Source organism: Manis javanica, chromosome 1 (genome assembly GCF_040802235.1).
Source record: "Manis javanica isolate MJ-LG chromosome 1, MJ_LKY, whole genome shotgun sequence".
In the NCBI taxonomy this organism is placed as follows: Eukaryota; Metazoa; Chordata; class Mammalia; order Pholidota; family Manidae; genus Manis; species Manis javanica.
This window is the reverse complement of record NC_133156.1, coordinates 133837540-133857631: the sequence shown is the minus strand read 5'-3', so window position 1 is coordinate 133857631 and position 20092 is coordinate 133837540. Positions and strand designations below refer to the sequence as shown.

Here is a 20092-nt window from a genome sequence, read left to right as displayed (position 1 = left end):
CCCTTTTGAATCCACAAAAAGCATTGATTGATTCTGTGCATCCACCACTCCTATCAATTAAGGTTAAATCAGAAACAACTACCTACTGTTGGATAGAGGCAGCTGACATTGACATATAAGGGCCATTAACTGGCTTCCATTACGCACTGGAAAAAAAAATACCTTGGATAGCATGATTGGTGCTCTGAACTAATAATAGAAATGCTTTTTCCTCTAGCTTAGTGTTTATCAATTGATGCATGTGCTCTTGCAGGAGGAAAATATCAATTTTTTGAGCTTTGGTTTACCACTCCATATTGCACCTATTGTTTTTGGTGATTGAATGCTAAGGATCATGTACCGTGATGAAGGTGAGAGCAGTGGAGAATTCCACATTGGTGCATCCAGGGACTGCAGGGAGACTTGCTGGACAATGATGGAATTTCTTTTAATGTGATATGATCAGGACAATATGATGAGCTGATCCACGGAAGAACTTTGTCAAAACTCAGGACATGGAAACTTTTTATAAAAACATAAGTTGGCAGACATTTTCTCTAATGAATAGACATTCATAAAATTCTGTTGGTGGGTTCAGTTTAGAGAATTTTTTTTTTTTTTTTGGTCAAGAGTTATTTTGGAGTAATTACTACATGCAGATTTTTAGAGCCATGACACTGTTAATGAGCCTTATATATATAGGGCATATTTCTTTGTCATCTGGAAAGAGAAAGTATTATTAGCCTTCAGGGGCTGTAAAATTTAATCAAGCTTTAATTGATATTTTAAGGCCCTATAAAATTCCTTTTAATCAAGATTTCACATGAAAATATTTTTAATAGATTTTCTTAACTAGTATCTCCCAGCCAGACACTAAAGGACAGCTTTGAAATAACACAATGCCTTGATTTAATAGTTATTTTTGCTAATCTAAGAGAATTTTATCTTTGATACTTACACAATGAATATTGATTTTAGCCAGTATGAGGGAAAAATTAGTATTTATTTATAATTTATACCTGTACATTTTGTTAATAAACTCTAATTGAAAATGGAGAGAACTAAGAGTCCCAAAAGAACTGAATTGGGGAAGTAGAATCAGCACAAACAAATCATGCTAACACAGACTGGAAATATGAAATTGTGTGGAGACCATAAACTTGAAAATCAGACTCTGCTATGGTAGGCAGAATAACTCTTTTTCTCCCTTCTCCAAAGATGCCCACATCCTAATCCCTGGAATTTGTGAATATGTTCTCTTACAAAAAGGGATTTTGCAGGTGTGATTAAATTAAAGATTTTTAGATGGAAGGATTATTTTAGATTACCCAGGCAGTCTCAGCGTAATCACAAATTTCCTTAAGAGAGTCAAAGAAGGAGATTTGGCTATGAAAGTGTAGAATCAGAACGATAAGCCTGAGAAAGACTCTGCTGGCTACCAATGGCTTTGAAGATGAACAACACAGCTACAAACCAAGGAATGCAGACAGCCCCTAAGAGCTGAGAAACACAAGGAAATCTATCCTCCCTAGAGCCTCCAGATGAAATGCATTCCTTCCAGCACCTTGCTTCAGACTCATGTTAGACTTCTGAGCTAAAAAAAAAAAAAGTAAAATATTAAATTTGCATTGTTTTAAGCCACTAAATTTGTGGTAAATGGAAGCCGTAGTAAACTAATACACCCAGCTAGTTCACTAGTCTTAGAAACTAGCCTTGCCAATCTAAATACAATAGCGTGTCTAAACAGAATTAAAAATTCTGAGCAATATTGAGAAAACTATTGGTTGCTTATTTGTTCAAGTAGTATACTATCCTGACTGAATTGATAATCAAACCCACAGTCCAGACAATTATAACAACATATGGTCTTGTGAATGGTTTGACAAGTTTTACAACTAAATATGTTATCTATTCAATAAAAATGTTTGTTTTACAGTCCCATGGAGATTTAGCAAGAGTTAGTCCAAAGCAGCCAAGCAGTACAGCAGTTCTGGTAAAGTGGAACTTGTCCTGAGCCCTGAATCCAAAGATTTCCATCATCCTCCCAAATAACAGTCACCAGCTCTATAAACTTGGTAAGGTCATTTAAATTTTCTTAATTCTAAAGTTTTAAAGTCTGTAATAGGGGAATTTTATTCTGAAGAATCAAATGCTAAAATAAATGTGAAAAACAGCATGGTGTAGTGGCATGTGGTTGATAGATGTTAACCACCATAGCGCGAAACATTTTACACTCAATCTGATACACAAAATCCTCTGCATTCAAAAAATACTATTGTTTATTGTTCACCCTCATTTCCTTTTCTTTTTCCTTTTGGAGATAGAAAAGTGATTTTATCTTGGAACTATTCCCCAAAATTGGAGAACAGCTCATCATTTTTCTCATGTTTTTTTCAAGAAGGTGCTAGAAATCCACTTGGTTAACTGTTGGAGACCCACCTGCACAGATGTTTAAGCAGAGAAAAAATGATGTTGGAGGGTCTCTTTAGGAACAGCTGTTCTCTGCAACCTTTTTGTAACTGTTTCCTGGCATTTCCCCCAATGACTTTAAGCCTAAGTCCTGAATATGTGTGTTATTTAGACATAGTCTACTGATCTTTATGCTCGACAGTGTCTACCAATTTAAGTCATCTGATCCAAGTCTTTATGTCGATGTAGAACATGTGTCAATGAGAATCTGAAAGCTGGAAGAAATGACTCCCACACTCTTTACCTCAGATATTCATGAAACTTTTATTAAGTAAACTTTTGTGCCAAGCTCTCAGTCAGGTAAAAGAGATCCAAAGCTGAATTTCTGCCACATGGAGATGCTTCCAGCTTTTAACTGCTCCCTTCATGCTGTTGACTTACAAATCCACATCTCTAAGTTTGACCACAACTCTGAAGTCCAGCTAACACACTGAGCTTCTGACTGGTCATCATCTCACACCCACCATATCTCAAATTATTCTCATCATCACATTCATATTTTAACAAGTCAATACCTTTCAAGAATATTCTTTTTTATTGATGGCAGGATACTGTGTGTGAAATGGTCACACTGAATGCCTCTGATATTTACTATTGTAATAAAGAATGTTGTAAGCTATAACGGCTATTTTGTTTTAGGGTCTGTCCATATCAAACCCTGCCTCTGAAAGACTCCATATTTGCCTCTCTCTGTAACTATCATCCTGGGGAGGGTTGCTAATTGAAATACCCTTGTTTTTAGGAGTAATCACATGACACAGTCTAGATAAGTCACTTTACTCCATTCTCCCTGGACACACATTGATCATGCATTGGGCTTGCAAGATAACCTAGATCTGGCAAAGAAGATGTCTCTTTCCCTTCTCATAAGGCTGTAGGAATGAATACAAAATCAGCCCTCTGAGATTTTTGTTTTCAGCTTGTAGAGACATATGATCAACAGAATAAAGTTAATATTGAAAATAAAAAGCATAGAAAGCAGAGGTAAAATACTTGAAATCAATAGAGTACTGATGATGTTTGAAATGTTTTAGTATATCCTTAATAGTTGATGGTTTTGGCACAATGAATTCCCTTTATATTTTTTTTGTTTGCTTGAAAATTTGAGTTATGTTCTGGGCATCTGACTCTAAAAGGTGCTAATACATATGAAAATGGTGCTAATATGCAAATACATATAATTGTGCTGATTATAAGGGTGCTATTATAGTATAGAACATATTTTTAGTTAAAAATCCAGATCAATCAATTTTTCCTGGTAAAGGTGGAGCTATTGATCACTGAGGACAATACAACTAAGGGAAAAAAGACAGAAAGATAAAAGAACTGAAGAGAGAGAGAGAAAGAAGGAAAAGAAGGAATATATGAGTGGAATGGAAAAAAAGAGAGAAAGTATATAATACCATACATCAGCATTTAGGTCAACAAAGAACACAGCTAGCCAGAATTCTGCAAAGCATACAAAACAACTAAATAAAAAGCTTTTATATATGGGTAAAGGTTTCAGAACTATTTTCAGGCAGAACTGGTGAGGACATTCTACAAATAATAGTAAGGACCATGAAAAAAGGGAATGACAACCAGTCACAGAACTGTGAAATCCATAAGCTATGCAACAATGAAGATCTGCATATCTGAGAGAAAGATGAGTCTATTAATATTCCAAAGAGAAAACATAATAATTTTTCCATTATTTGTGAGTTAAATATAATACAATTTATAGTTTGTTGCTTATATTTATGCTTGAATTAACTTGAGTAATTTACATGTAATTCTTATTATAGAATATGGATTCAATCATTGTCAACAAATTCATAGGTTAGTTTAGTAAATTTATGAATTAAAGATCCCTGGCTGGTACTGATGCATACATATGCTAGAGTTGATATATAATATTCTGGGAATTAGTGATTCTTGTCTATAAGCAAAACAAGTCTGGGTGTCCAGAATTTAGCTACTCTTACAAAATTATTTCTTAAAATTATTTCTACTGATTGAGTTTTATGTCATTGCACCACTACGTACCAAATCATGCCAACCAGTAATTGAGTTCTCTCACTTCTTCCTCATCCAAGTTCAGCTAATATTTTAATTCTAAAATATATCTCTGATTCACTCTTTTCTCTCCATTCTAACTACTGCTGCCTTAGTTCAAGCCCTGGAGTCTCTGCCAGTCTCTTCATGGGTTCCCTTCCTCAGGTTCAAAGTATATTCCATGTACTTCTATGCTGTCATCAGAGAGTTCTATCAAAATGAAAAGGTGATAATCTCCCTCCATTGCCTTAAACCCTCTAGAAAATGCATTCTGTTTTCTACTGAACACAAACCAAATGGCTTATCATGCATAGAGGAGCCCTCACAAGGTGGATCATTTGGAACACTTCCACCTCATTTCTTTCCTATCCTAAACTGTTTTCTTGTGCTTCTTCAGATGCTCTGAACATCTTAGGGTTTCACCAAAGGTCTAGATTGTTGGGCACACCCATGCTTTGCAGATGCAACTTCCTTTGCAATATCTTCACTCCCTTCATGTCCTCTACGAGTTGGTTTAAATGATGAGTTCTAAGTACCAATTAAGTACCAACTAAGGTCAGTTATTACTTACTACACAAAGCTTCCCTGGGTTTTGCCTGAATTCTCTTTCCCCGACTACCTTCCCAAATCCCTAGACCATGTTACCATTCTACTAAAATTAACTACTCATGTCTGTAGTATATCCATAACCTAGGTTTACATAATAACTTTCAACATTTTGTGCTGTGATTTATCATTTCAAATATGTTTGATTAGGAGCTCATTATGGTATGTTCTATGTTTAACAAACAATTTGACACACAATAGAGTTTCACAAAAGATGTGTTTAATTAAATTAAATTTCATAATCTACTGGCTAGTGGTATTGTAATTTTCTAATAGGAAGATTGACTTAAATTTTTTATTGTATGTCTCAGCAGTGAAATACTTCTGAACAACCATTACGTGTGTTTTCTACTTACTGTGTCAGTTCATCTGCTACCCAATTATCACCTTTTTAAGCTGCACACACCTGGAATTAATTTAGTCTTGGATTACTGTGACAATTTCAAACTCTTTTCTGTGGTACATTACAAGTAATTGAGGAAATTACAGTCTGTTCTCAATACTTGGTATTCCATGGAGTTTCCAAAAAAGGCTGACAATTTGGAAAAAAAAAAAAAGCCAGTGGGAGTTCAGCCATGAAACCAGCAAATATGGTGAGCACTTCATCTGTCCCATGTACATTGACCTTAAAATTAGCCTGTAAAAGGTGATTTTACCACCAGTTGAACTCTAAGGCAATGTTTCTCAAAGTGGGGTCATTGGAGCATCTAAGTCTTATTCATAAGGCTTTCCTGTTAGAAACATAGACTCCCATATCCTACCCGAGACCTAGTCATGCTCTGTCAGGAAGGAATCTGAGTGTCTGACTTTCTTTTCTTTTAACAGTACCCCAAATAATTGTGCTATACCTTAAATAACCTCAGCTTTGGGGAAAACTGGGCTACAATAAAACCTGAGAACTGTTGCAGAGACCTGGATGACTCCTCCCAAATCTGGACACCCCTAGGATAGAGCCTCCCAGCCCCACTCATGGGATTATTTGAACTCTCTAACTCTGAGCTTCTTACATAGGGGGCACTTAGTAATTAAGAACTGTAGCTAGTAATTTCCTTTATTATGACAAAGTCAGTTCTAGGAGAAAGTCACCTAGATTCCAAGTAATCTTTATTTTTATCTTACCAATTTGGTGTTTTTAAAGTGAAACACAATATTTTTACTCTATAAATAATTATCCAACAGACTATACATAGTATACTATAAAGACTGCACAACTGGGAAGGCACAGATGATTCTACGTTAGTTTTTTGGCTGTTGTTTGATAGACCAAATCATTATGGCTCATTTCAGTGAGAAAGGGGGTTAGTCCTTGGTGACCCCACTCCACCTATAGGAAGAGAGGTTGGCTACCTTATGTTATTTCTATAAGGGTTATTTACATCATCTCTACAATTACAATATACATATGACAAGATACAAAATACAAAATAAAAGCTTCTAATATTTCCCTTCTATTATCCTCTAAAAGTGATTCTGACTTGGTTCACTTCATTCATTTCTCCTCCATGATCTTTAAGTTTAACCCAAAGTAGACAACCACTTCTTGGGCATTTGGGGTGTCTCATCTGATAAAAAGAGAATGAAAGAAGGATGGTAAAAAAAAACAAGAACTGGAAACCTCTTTTCAGACATTGAGAAGGGTGGTTTAAAAGACATTTTAAGAGAAGCACATAGGTGATATTAAAGAGCGCCTAATGAGACTTAAAAGAAATATTCCTTGGGGAGTATGTGTTTCATTCACTGTCTCCAAGAAATGAAAGTAAAAGATTTGAATATTTTCAAATTTCTCATCTTGAAATATTTTTTTAAGTACAATTATGCTCCGGGATTTAAACATGTGGGTCACAGCTTCCCACATTTCACAACCCCTTGGCTAAACATCTTTGAGCACTAAAGGAAATGATGTGTGACAAGCCTTCAGCACTGTGCCCTGCACAAAGTCCAAGTAAGCGTCAACAATGCTTTCTATCAAATTTTATTTTTCTTTGATTTTTTTCCTCTCCCATAATCTTGTTTTAAGTATATTTCTGCTACATTGTTCCCACATATTCTCACAACAAAAAAGGAAAAGGAGTTTTGTTGCCATTTTATTTTATAATCTATTGGTTACACTTCAATGAATAAAACTGGCAACCTAACACTATATGTGATTATCCTCTTTCAGCCAGTGCTGGGAATATTTTCTTGGGAATCATTCACCTGTGACATCCCACCCTGCCTTCCTCTAATCTCCCTTCTATTTGCAAAGCCACATAAACCAGTCCCGTGGAGGCATGGACCTGAAATTTAATTTTGACATTTTGTGTGTACACACAATGAGATGTTGTTTTTACTTGTCTGTTTCACCCCTTTGCTTTTTAAGAAGACAAGAAAATAACAAGTTTCAATCACTTTGTTTTTATTTGCAAGATTTGTTTCTCCTTAACCGGTCAATAAATTGTTTTCAAAACTTGTTTTGACAAATGGTGTGTACATTTGCTGTTTTCCACAAACCTTTTTGGGTCAAGCTTTGAGAAATTTCTTCTTCAGGTAAAACAAATGTTGCATGTATTTGTTAAATTTTTCTTAAAGTTTGCTGGAGCATAGGAATTCATTTTTAAATGCTTTATCACAAAAGTAAGCAAAGAATAACAACAGCATACATTCCAATCAAGGGACTCAAGGCAGAATTCAAAACCTATTATGAATATATAATTGTACATTTCACCAACTAATATTTATGTAGCAGGAGTGTTTTGCACTTTTATTTTAAAATAGACCCTTAAAGGTTTTCTTATCTCTCTAGTATGCTTTTCAGTTTTTTCATTTAAGAGATCTGAGAACCTCCCATATTAAAAAAAGTCATCCCAGATAAATGAAGGAGAATATCTAAAATACCACTCTGTTTTTCTGCTTCCTCTAGAAATACTTGGAGCGGTGCTTTATAAATCTTGCTGTTCCAAAGCTCTTCATTTCCAGTGAAGCATAAACTCCCTTGGATGTTCTGTATCTGGTAATTGAGCAATTATGATGTACTTCTTCAGAGACTGAATTAATATACGTCCTAAGTTATAGCCCATTCAGCATCATCTGTTTATCTCCTTGAAAGTGACATCATGAGAATGAGTAATTCGTGTGATGCCATGTGCCTTCCCAGAGCTTTTCACCAACAGCCTGGTCTCATTGGAGCTTGCTTTCCTTGCTGTCAACATGTCACTTCTTACATTTACTCTGTCATCCATATCTCATAAAGAGTTATACCCCATGCTTATCATTTCTAAACCTTGCACCAAAGCTCCTTACCTTTTTAAAACTGAAGTCATTTACTTTATACTCAGGAAGAATCTTTCAACATGATGCAATATTATTTTCTGTCATTTCTTAGAAGCTGAAATGGTGTCCTGGAGTATCAAGATCATCATATTGGGCTAGAACTTGAAGAACCTAGACTTATTATTTGTATTTATTATATTTTAATTTTTACTTCCTGCCCTTTACTTAGTTGAGCTCATCCATCATAATGTAGTTTTTGCTATTCATCCTGATCAAGGAAACTTTTCAGTCCTTTTGCGCTTTACCTCTAAGCTGTAAAGTAGGTCATTGCACGGCACTAGAAGTCCTACACTTTCAAGAAACATTTTTAGAAACACCATTTCCATTCCAATATCTCCTCTTCTGACTTATTCATGTACTCAACTTCTATAAAAATTGTAAATGATTCCTAGAGCTGGAGGAACTAATGAGCTTCTAGCTAAATTACCTCCCACAATAATGTAGGTGTCTAGTAGAGTTTTGATTTTTATATATTTGAAGCTCGAAAGATTTCAATTAGATTTGCCAATTAGTTTCTGCCTCCTAAGAAGAACACTAGGATTTCCCTTTGGGACAACTTTCTCTTAGTTCTGGAAAGAATGAATAGAATGGCCTACTTTAGTTATATAATAGATGGTATAGAACCTCTTCCGTGATATGAGGGCAAAGCTTTCTAACAAGACATTTTGGCAGAGCAAGGATCTACCCAAGTCTTATCTGATACCGACTGCTACAATTAAATTGAACTTTTATGTGTCTATTTCCCCTGAAGGTTTATAAAAGAACATGATAATTTCCTGGTAGTAATGTGGAGGCTATAAATGTGATTAAGTATGTCCAATGTATATAGAGTTCCTGACTGAGACCAAATGGTCAGAAGAATAACAGGGGTCCCTAAAAGAAAAGTCATTGTAATGACCAGGAAAATGCTGTGTAAAAAAGAAAAAGACTGTAGGAAAGTCATGTTATTTCAGACCTAGAATGCATCGGATTCTGGACATGCTGCCAGTGAACTGTAGTGGGTGTGCCCCAGACAAAATAGTTGCATGTGTGTGATGAGATAGAGCTATAATGATATGGTCACACCATTTGAGGCCCAGGCAGTTTTTGAGGTATGGACACACTAAGGTAGCTGGCCATATAATTTGTCATCCAACAGGAACACTTATGAAAGTAAAAATGGTTGCTATTAATAAGCTTACCCTGACCTCATATATATGTAACCCTATACCCAACTGGATTATTAGTGAGATGATAGCACCTCTTTTTTGCATTACGAGGAGCAGCCCTGGCCTTAGAAAATCAACAGAGACCTGTACTGCCAGGCCAGGCAGACCTGGTATGAAGACATTATTGCACTTTCTCCTGAACCTTACAGAAATATTCATGAGGGTACAAGCCACCAGGAAAGGACTAGACAACTTGTATATGAAAACTTGTTTTCTTAGCTGAAGGAACAAAACAGCAGAAGGCTCACAGAACCCAAGAATGTACTAACAGTTACCAAAGGGAAAGGGACTGGGGAAGGATAGGTGGGAAGGGCGGGATAAGAGGAAAAAGGGGCATTATGATTAGCATGCACAATGTAGTGGGGGGGCGGGCACGGGGAAGGCAGTATAGCACAGAGATGACAAATAATGATTCTATAGCATCTTACTACACTGGTGGACAGAGACTGTCATGGAGTATTTGGTGGGGACTTGATAGTGGGGGAAATCTAGTAACCACAATGTTGCTCATGTAAGTGTATATTAATGATACCAAAATAAAAATATAAAATATAAAAAACAAAATTAAAAAAGAAAGAAAACTTTTCTTATAATTTTGAAGTAGCAAGTAAGAATGATCTGATTTTGTAGATCTATACTAAAGCCTAGGAGTTACTGGAGCATATTAAAATCTGTATTTTCATTCCTGAGAACACTCACTCTTCCCTTCTCTCCAAGCTCACACTTTACTCACCCTAAAATTATCACAATCCCTGCTCTTATCCACTTATCTCCGTCTTATTTGTTTGTCTGAATTCTCAGCCAGGAAGCTCAGTGTACTGAGCATTTACATAATTACTTTTCTGTAAGTAATTATTTTACTTAATTGAACTGGAATATTCCCGACTTGGTTCTTAATTATTAATTTAATTGCTGCTCTTGATCATTGTTTGATCCCCTAATTTTCACTTAGTAATACATATTCATAGTTATTGATAAGGGTATCACCTGCAAAATATGAATGTGACTATACTTCAAAACTGATTGAATGATAAAAATAAAATAATCACCTCAAATTTATTCAGTGCCCCATATAAAAACTAAAGTTTGATATTTAATCAAAGCTTGCATGTTACAGAGCAATCCAATAGTGGATGCAAAAACTAAAAATATGCTTGGCAAATTAATGAGTACATGTTTGCACATACTGATATAAAATATATGTCATAACTAACACTTTTAAACTCTAAATTTAAACATTGGCCTTCTAAAATATCAAATCTAGAGTTCTTTCATGAAATGCAAAATTTGGAAATTTCTACAAAATTGTGAAGTCATTTGTACTTGTTTATTGTAATGAATATAAAAGAGGTATACATTATATCTAATAAATAAGTGTTTAAACCAAACAAAGGAAAGAAAATAGTCTTTTAAATAAGTATTTAAATTTTTTTCTCCACTACCCATATTAACATTTATTTAATCTTTAGTGTACTACATGACGCTGTGGTCTTTATTTTATTCATTTGTTCACATGAATATATTTGGTTTGAACCTGACTTCCCAATACATTACTAATTCTGAATAAACTTCTCCCTCTATGCTTTATGGTAGTAATCATCGCACACTCAACAATGCACACTTAATGAATTTAGTTTCCCCATTTATTATGACTATGTGCAGGATTGTATCAAACAGATACATTTAGATGAGGGAACAAGAGCGCTTGTGACGTGGGCATGCTTGTGGTGCTGTGAGATTCTTGGAACACTATGGAATAATAGTAGAAATGAGAATCTGTGTCTTACTCCACAGAATATGAAAGATTCTTATAGGATTCTCTTGTTCTAAAGAGTGAAAAGTACATTCTGATTTATCTAGACAACCTACTGTGAAGCCCAAATCACCATATTCCATCAAGAAATATTACAATTTCAATACTGGAAATAAAAAGATGTGGAGTGAAGGTATCTCAGTAGCATTAATGACACTTCCCTGAGGATCTAAATACATTGTCATATATGTGGATTAAGTTATCCACACATTAAATTTACTATTTTGTTTCCATGTTATCCCTGCATTACAGATGAGGACACTGAGATAGTAAGGTTATTCAAAGCCACAAAAGAGTCCATGATTCTTTCATAGCACCTTGATGGTTATTTCCCAGGAGACCCATCTCTGACACATACACAACTGCACTGTGAAGTTTGTGACAAATGTACTTGAGAAATGTCTGGTGAAAGTATGATCTGAATATGTAATATCCCACTATGTTATTAGTCATATGATTTGACACAGATGTACTTAAGCACTTTCATATGGAAAATTATTGTAAGACCTGGATTAGCATCAAGGCCTCCTCTTTGTATTAGCTTTTAGTAATTATAGTTAGGGAAAATCCATGCAGCAGGAGGAAAAAGAAAGAAGAAGAAAGAAGAAAGGAAGATGGAGAAAAAGAAATAAAAATAAGGGCTCAAATTTAATGCTATGTTATTTTTGAAATGTTTTTAGTGATTCATATACTGATTTAAAGATAGCTGAATTCATTTAAGGTGCTGCTAATTATATTAAAGTAAGCACATTAAAGCATTTTGGCACAGTTATTATGAAATGACTAGCATGCTAGAAGGAAGAAATAAATTGTAAAGGAGAAAGAAGAACTAGCATACAATGGACACTGATTATTTAACAAGAACTTTAGGATATATCTGTGTTATTATTTGTTCAACTCCTATTTCAAGAAATTTTTCTTTTAAATGTACTGCTATCAAAACATATCAAAACTGGCTATTTCAAAAATAGCCTCACTTGTTGAGGGAAACCATAAAACTAGGGATATATTTAAGAACCAAGTTATGCAATAAAAATAAAAGATAGCTGGAATTGTCTCTTCTGGTGCTACAGAAAGAGCAGGTAGCTGAAGAAGCTTTGATTTAACAGCAAGGTTAATCCATTTGGCAGCAGAATGGATTAGAAAGTAAACTTGGATTTAAGGTATTTGGATATACTGCAAACTTTCTCAGATATAAGTAAGGTAGGGGTCAAGTGGATGCATAAGATTTTGTAGAAAGACTGAGTTGGTATTATGAACCTTGAATCTCAAATGAACAGGAATTACTCTGACACTGAAAGCTCAGACTTCAGGAATAAATTGCACCATGAAAACTACATTATAGGCTTATGAAAAAGCTATATGACTGACAAACCAAATATATAGACAGTCTAAATAAATAGATAGATAATAGACAAATTTTGAGCCATGAAGACATCTTTTAAATGTGCTAGAATAACTTTATGATATAATTCACAGTTTTATTGGGTACAGAGGGTTATATGCATGACTCAAAATGTCATACTAATATTATATTAATTTAGAAGAAATTCCAAATTGTTTTTTAATGCAATTATAGCTGTTCTAATAAGTTACAGAAATATACTTTTCTTTCTTTCTTATTCTTTTTACTAATCCAAAATCTACTTCTATATATAATTACAAAAAAAGAGATTCTATTACCACTGCCTTGACTTTATATACATATAAAACGTTATTTCTTTCTTTTTAGATACGTGTGTGTGTATGTGTACACACATCCTGTCTAGGGAACCGTGACTAAAAGAATGTCTATCTGATCTAACCAATCAGTTAATAGGGCATAGATCAATCTCTTTCACTTACACTTTTGAAATCTATCGGCTGAACCCATTCCTTTGTCCTTTCTTAAGCTCTACAGAAAGCCATTCTGAAAAAGGTCACCTCTGGCTCACTGACAAAACCAGCAAAGGCTTTTTTCAGTTATTATTTAATTTGACCTGTGGAATTCCACATTGTTTGCATGTCTCATTCCTAAAACTTTTCTTTCAGTTTATTTTCCATGACACTAATATTTGTCTTTTACCTCTTATTAATTAGATCCATCTAGTTCTCCTCCATCTACTTTGCAGTTAAAAATCAAGGTTCACTGACCTTCTCTAGCTTTTCCAGGACTGTGTTACTTACCAGCATGATTTTGACTACCATCTGTATATTGATTACTTCTATGTCTGTACCTTTACTATAGGCCTCTTTCGTGAATGCTAGAGTAACACATCTAAATATGTATAAGATACTTCACCTGGGCACTTCTAAGTGACTACTGATATATAATGTCTATCAGTGATCATTTTATTTCTTACTCTAATCCCAAACCTATACAGGACATTTGTAGAATGGAAGTCAGAAATCTGAGTCTTTTATTATTTTTTTCCTTCTCTCTCTCTTTCAATCTCTACATGGAATTATCCACACTATTTTTTGTGTCATCCTTTTCATTCCCATGGCCAGTGGATTTTGAAATCTTTCATTGTCTCTCTACCTTTTAGATCTCCAACTCTAATCCCATTTCCTTCATTCCTTCCTAGACAAGCCTACGGTCACCTTCTCCTGTGTGTGCTCACTATCTTGACACCTCTTTCACCATCTTCATTGAGTCTTAAATGGCTCACTCATCATTCTAGAACTGCCATTCTGCCCATGTGAATCCTCTAAGACACTTTCTTGATACCTTTAAGAACAAATAATACTATAATATACAACATGGGCACTATACTGAATAACATTGTATTGCATATTTGAAAGTTGCTAAGAAAGTGAATCATAAAAGTTGTCATCACACACACACAAAAATGGTAACAATGCACGGTGATAACAGAATACACTAGAATTATTATGATCATTTCACAATATATACAAATATCAAATCATTATGTTGATCACCTGAAACTGTTGTATGTCAATTATGTTCAAATAAATAAATAGGAGCCAATAGTACTGATATTAGTGTCAGAATTGCGTCTCTCCACACTTTCTGTCTTTACCTACTGTGAACAGTTGGCTTCATACTCTCTAACCATTGAACTATGGTTATCTAGGCTCACTTTGAACTTTTAGGCCTCAGTGTGTACAAAAACTTTTCTTCAGACAATCTCTTCTGAATAGATAAAGTCATCCTTCAAGACACACCTCAGGTGACTCCTCATCTATGAAGACTTTCCTGAATTCCTCCATCTTGTAGACACAGTGACACACCTTCCTTTGTCTCCACCATCCCTAATACAGTCTCCATCATAGCACTTTTGACAGAATATTGAGATCGTTGTTGGTTCTCAAGACTCTTGGATAATAATGAACTGTGATATTTTTTTGTGCAATGGGGCTAAACTACCCTACTTAAAGTCTTACTTTTAGCATTTACTGGATGTTGGGTCATGGGGAAGTTATTGAACTTTTCTGTGCTTCAGTTTTATGATAAGTAAAATGGGGCTATTAATAATCTCCCTCACAGTGCTCTTGGAAGGTTATATACATTTACGTATGTAAGGCAATTAAAACAGTGCCCAGAGAAGCACTCAATAAACTTTATCTACTGTAACTGCAATGTAGGGACCTTCATGCTTAAATTTATCTCCACAGGGCTTACCATTTCCTCAAACTATAATGCATTCTCAATCAAAATATATTAAATAAACAGATGCCTATGGAATTAGAGTTTATATATGTTACAGTTTTAAATCTTTTTGCCCTATTAAACAACTTAGATTTAAGAATTGCTGCTGACATCTGCTGATAAGACAACTGAATTTCTTAAATTATTCTTTGAGGATAAGATGGGCAGTATTTCTTGACACATATATTTGAGGCTATGATATCACTTAGTACTACTACCCAGACATAGTTACCCAGGTACATATTTTGGTGTAAGCATTCAGCTTACCATTTGTGTTTGTGTATCTTTAACAATGCAATGCATGCTTGTGGTGATTTTGCACAATTGATAGCACAATTAAATATTTTTTGCCTGATCAGATTAATTTCTGTGTTACTCTGCAATATGGCACCCTACACTGATCCAGATTTTACTGTGTATGATAGTTAAACAAAAAGTCTATTTGAAGAAATCATCAGCTTTACCTCTGGACACCTTTGTGATTTCTTTGTATATAAAGTAAAATAATACTCATTACAGGTAATGAACAATTTGGTCTTTTTTGAGGTGATATCAACATTAACATCTGTTATTTTTAAATATAAAGATTGTTGAGGCTAATGTCCACTAAGCCACTCAGGACCCCGCCTACAAATTTCTCCATAAATAAATTCTTTTAGATTTGAAGCTAGGGAAATCAACCTTTCCCCTCAATAAATAAGGCTTCCAATAATGCAAAGGAACAAAGTTGAATTTAAAGTTCAGATATAGTAGTTCAGTTGACCACTGTGCTTGGCACTTCTGCCTTTTCCTCTGTGCTTGGCCCTGAATTCTGTATCATTTATAATACTTCAGTTTTCTATGAACTGTCTCAAGGCCTTTCTAGAAAAAGCAGGAGCATAAAGATATGTATATATCTTTATACACATACATACAATAGTTTGAATTGGTCCCAGTGTTATCATATTACTATTCCCACATCTAAAATAAGAGAGAGTTAATTAAACTTTAATTAGTTTTAATATGGAAAGGAAATTTTAGCAACTGTTTCATTTGCATTAGAAACATACATTGCCTCAGAACCATGTGTTTTCAGCACACATTACGAATGTGGAGCCATTCGCGTGTGAAAATAATGTTGTTTTAATTTAACAATGGGCTAGATCTTAGACCTACTCCTCTTCAATCTATTTATAAATACTAATTCATCTTTTCAATGAATTGGATGAAATTCATACTATCCCAGCAGTTACAAAGGTAGAATCCAGAGTATCAAACAGAACTTGCTAAGGAACCCCTAGGTCCTTTTTACTTTCCACCTTTGGGAGGTGAAATACTTCTCTCTCTAGGATAGAAGAAAAGTCAGTTTCATTATTCAACAAAATGTCAACTTTCTCAAATTCAAGCAACTGAAGGCTATGATCTGCTTCAATCAAAACCAGAGAACACTTTCTCATCAGCTATTTGCCAGGAACATCAACGTGACGGCTAGTTTCCATCATAAGCCGAGTTAGGATAACTGACACCGAGGCAGAGTTGTATAGTTATGCTATCTTTCCATTGATTCTTGTATTACATTAACTCACAAGAAGCAAGTGTGCCAAAGAACATGACGTTACCTCACCATAGAAATGTTTTAGTGATTATTATATTCTAAGGTCAAATGGAGGAGTAATATAAGCAGAAACAATGTATGGTAACATCAGGGGTTTCTGTGTCTTGGAGTGCTTTCCTAATATTTTTCTAAAACTTTTATTTCTTCTGGGGTTATTTGGGAGCAGCAAAACCATCTGCGTGGGGTGCCCTGGCCTGGACTTGACCTGCTTGGCCTCAGTGTCCATTTCTCCCCTTTAAGTTTTTCTCTGACTTTCTACTCAGTTTTGGGGTTCATGTGAACCTCCAAGGCTAATATCTATGGACTTATCCCAGGACCTCATTACCAGGCTCTGATTCCTAGCAGGCAGTCTGTCAAGGAGATAGTTTCTGCGTAATGGCTATATATATCTTTCACAAAATCAATAGAAAGTGGACAATCAGAATGGTACTCAAAGACTAACTTAGTGTGACTTAACTTTCAGATAGATAGATAGATAGATAGATAGACAGATAGACAGAAAGATAGATAGATAAGTGTTTCACAGAAAATATTTGTCTGCTGCCCTATATACCTTAGGGCAACCCTGGCTATGTGTTCATATACAGCAAGGTCCTATTTGAAGACCTTCTCCACTGTGTTATTCAATATTCTTCAAATACAATTCAAAAAGGTAAATTCCAAAAATGTGGTGCAAAGAATTTAGATCTTTGATGGATTTGTTTCCTTTGACCTAACATTTGAAGCACAAGACTCAGGTTTCTCAGTAGTTTAAACTTCCAGAAAGCTCTGAGGACTTTCTTATTTGGGAGACATAATCTTCAGTATTACCTTCCTAATCTCCTATTATGGCTCTCCATTTCTATCTTTGTATTCATCTCAAACTCTCTTCAAACATATATGTTTTTATTAAAGCCATGTCAAAATTGTTTAGAAAATGTTTAAATAGAATTAATATAATCAAAATAAAATAAAATATTCATTTTTCTGGAAAAGATACATTTTGATGCATTGATAAGTCCTATCTATTCTAAACATGGGTCAAAAATTTTATGGAAGGAAAACAGAAGTAAAGCAAAAATGCACTGAAACAGAGAGTTGCCATCAACTACTTTCTGAAATATATTAAATTTCTATAAACACAGTAAGATTAAAAAATAATGTGCTATGTTGAAGACTGATGTGTACATATTTGGGTTCCAACATTTATTACTTTGGCCATAAATAGCTTCACAAATAGCTTGCAAAAATACCATAAATAAATAATTTATAAAGCGTAAGCAAGCCAAGTCAAGTACTTCAGAACCACAATCCAAATGGTACGTCATGTTTTTAAGAGGGAAGAGAAGGAAGACGTTCTGGTCATTCAAGGATACCAATAGCAGATTAGAATATTTATGCCTGCTGATTTTTTTCTGTCTCTCAGTAAACAATTCCAGAATGTCTGTGAGCAATAATGTGCTATAACAACACTTGTAATGACATTTGCATACTTTAGCTTCACATCTTTAGTAAAGAATGTAAAACATAGGAGTAAATGTCTTACTGACATCATTAAAATAATCAGGGATAGTTCAAATAAAGACAGATTAAATGATATTCTAAAGCTTACCGGGCCATTGAGTGAGGAAGAGAAATCAGGTCTCTTGGATTTCAACTCCAGTGTTCTAATCACTGGTTTGTTCAACTCGTGTGCAAAACACCCACACACAATACACAATGCATAAGCCCCCTTGCTATCAAGTGGTTGTCAAAAGAAACAGGCCATTACCTTTCCCACATACTGAGGCTCGGAGCCCATGTATTCCTCCAGCACAAAAAATTGATTCCATACCCAGCCACGTTTAACTCGGTGGAGATGTGATCGCTGCCCAGGCAGGTGGATGACATTATCTGCTGGTTCTGTGGCTAAAGACTGTTGTGGCTGCGGTTGAAGTGGTGTTAGGAGACCTCCATCAAACAGGACCCAGAGAAGCAGGGATAAGCAGTTCCTTGTAAGCATTGGCAAAGGCTTTCCTGCAGCCAAGTAATAAAAACTCCAGCACTTAATGTAGAATTGTGGAATCCAGGTTTGAGGTGTCTGTGGCCTCCACCACTTGGCTTTCTGTTTTATGGCAGAAATGATAATGTGGGCATTAATCCTTTTGATGAAAAGACTTCTGCTGTATTACATTCCATCTAAAGGGACCTATAAAACAGATTAACAAAGATACATCAAACTGATGGAATTGCATGATGATAGTCACTGAAATTCTCATTTTGTCTGCAACATTTAAACAAACGGAGAAGAAAGACTGGGAAAGAATTTTATTAGTAAATGCTCACTGCTATTCAACCTGTAAGCTTATATAAACTATCTTAAGTCTCCTATAGATTTGAAAAAGGTTTGGTTACATTGAAGCAAATGGTGTATCATAAACAGAAGCAGTCTTCTCTTTAATCATTTTTTTGTCTTTTTTTTATTAAGGTATCATTGATACACAATCTTATGAAGGTTTCACATGAGCAACATTGTGGTTACTCCATTCACCCATATTATCAAGTCCCCCCCCCACACACACTCCATTGCAGTCTCTGTCCACTAGCATAGTAAGAGGCTATAGAGTCGTTACTTACCTTCTCCGTGTTGTACTGCCTTCTCCGTGACCTACCTATTTGTGATTGCAAATTATAGTGCCCCTTAATCCCCATCTCCCTCCTCCCCATTCACCATTCCAGCCTCCTTCTATTTGGTAACGGCTAGTCCCTTCTTGAAGTCTGTGAATCTGCTGCTGTTTTGTTCCTTCAGTTTTGCTTTGTTGTTATACACCACAAATGAGTGAAATCATTTGGTATTTGTATTTCTCTGCCTGGCTTATTTCTTAACCATCATTTTAAATATAAAACACAGGTCACTATTTTTAGAGTGATCTAAGTTAAACCACTTTCACAACAATATATCACACTATTGACATTTGGGGTGGGAAAATTATTTGTTATTGGGGGTCTATATTGTGCATCTGAAGACTTTTAGCAGCATCCTACTCAATATGTGACAGTAGAATCCACCCCACACCCAGTGTGACAACCCAAAATATCTCGATATTGCCAAATATGCCCTGGAAGGGGCAAAATTGGCCATGAATGAAAACCACAGATGTAGAGAAAAAGAAAAAAAAACAGATTTTTAATAGAAAATAATCCCAAAGTTAGAGACTAGAAAGAACCAGACCACCCAGGAAAGAACAAGTTAAATTACTAAGTGTAAAATCAAATGGTCTTACTGATATGTAAATGACTGGTAAAATGTCAGGTGGCTTTATATGTCTTTATAATATTTAGCTTAAAGAAATGCATCTGTAGCCTTGAGTATGTGGGAGTTACTTTGCAGAAGGTGTGCAGCTCAGAGCGACCTTGCGTCCCTATCAGATGGACAACCTCTGCTCTGCATAGAGGTAAAATGAGCTGTG

At 35.1% G+C, this 20092-nt stretch overlaps 1 protein-coding gene across 3 annotated transcripts in view; it reads right to left on the bottom strand.

The window, feature by feature from the left end:
• Positions 1 to 20092, bottom strand: part of CDH12 (cadherin 12) — a 1003878-nt gene that overhangs the window by 262848 nt on the left and 720938 nt on the right. For all 3 annotated transcript variants that reach the window (XM_073237610.1, XM_073237601.1, XM_073237619.1), the window contains exon 4: positions 18415 to 18831. In XM_073237610.1, the coding sequence (XP_073093711.1) occupies positions 18415 to 18645 (231 nt within the window). In that variant the 5' untranslated portion in view covers positions 18646 to 18831. The remainder of the gene's footprint in view (positions 1 to 18414; positions 18832 to 20092) is intronic.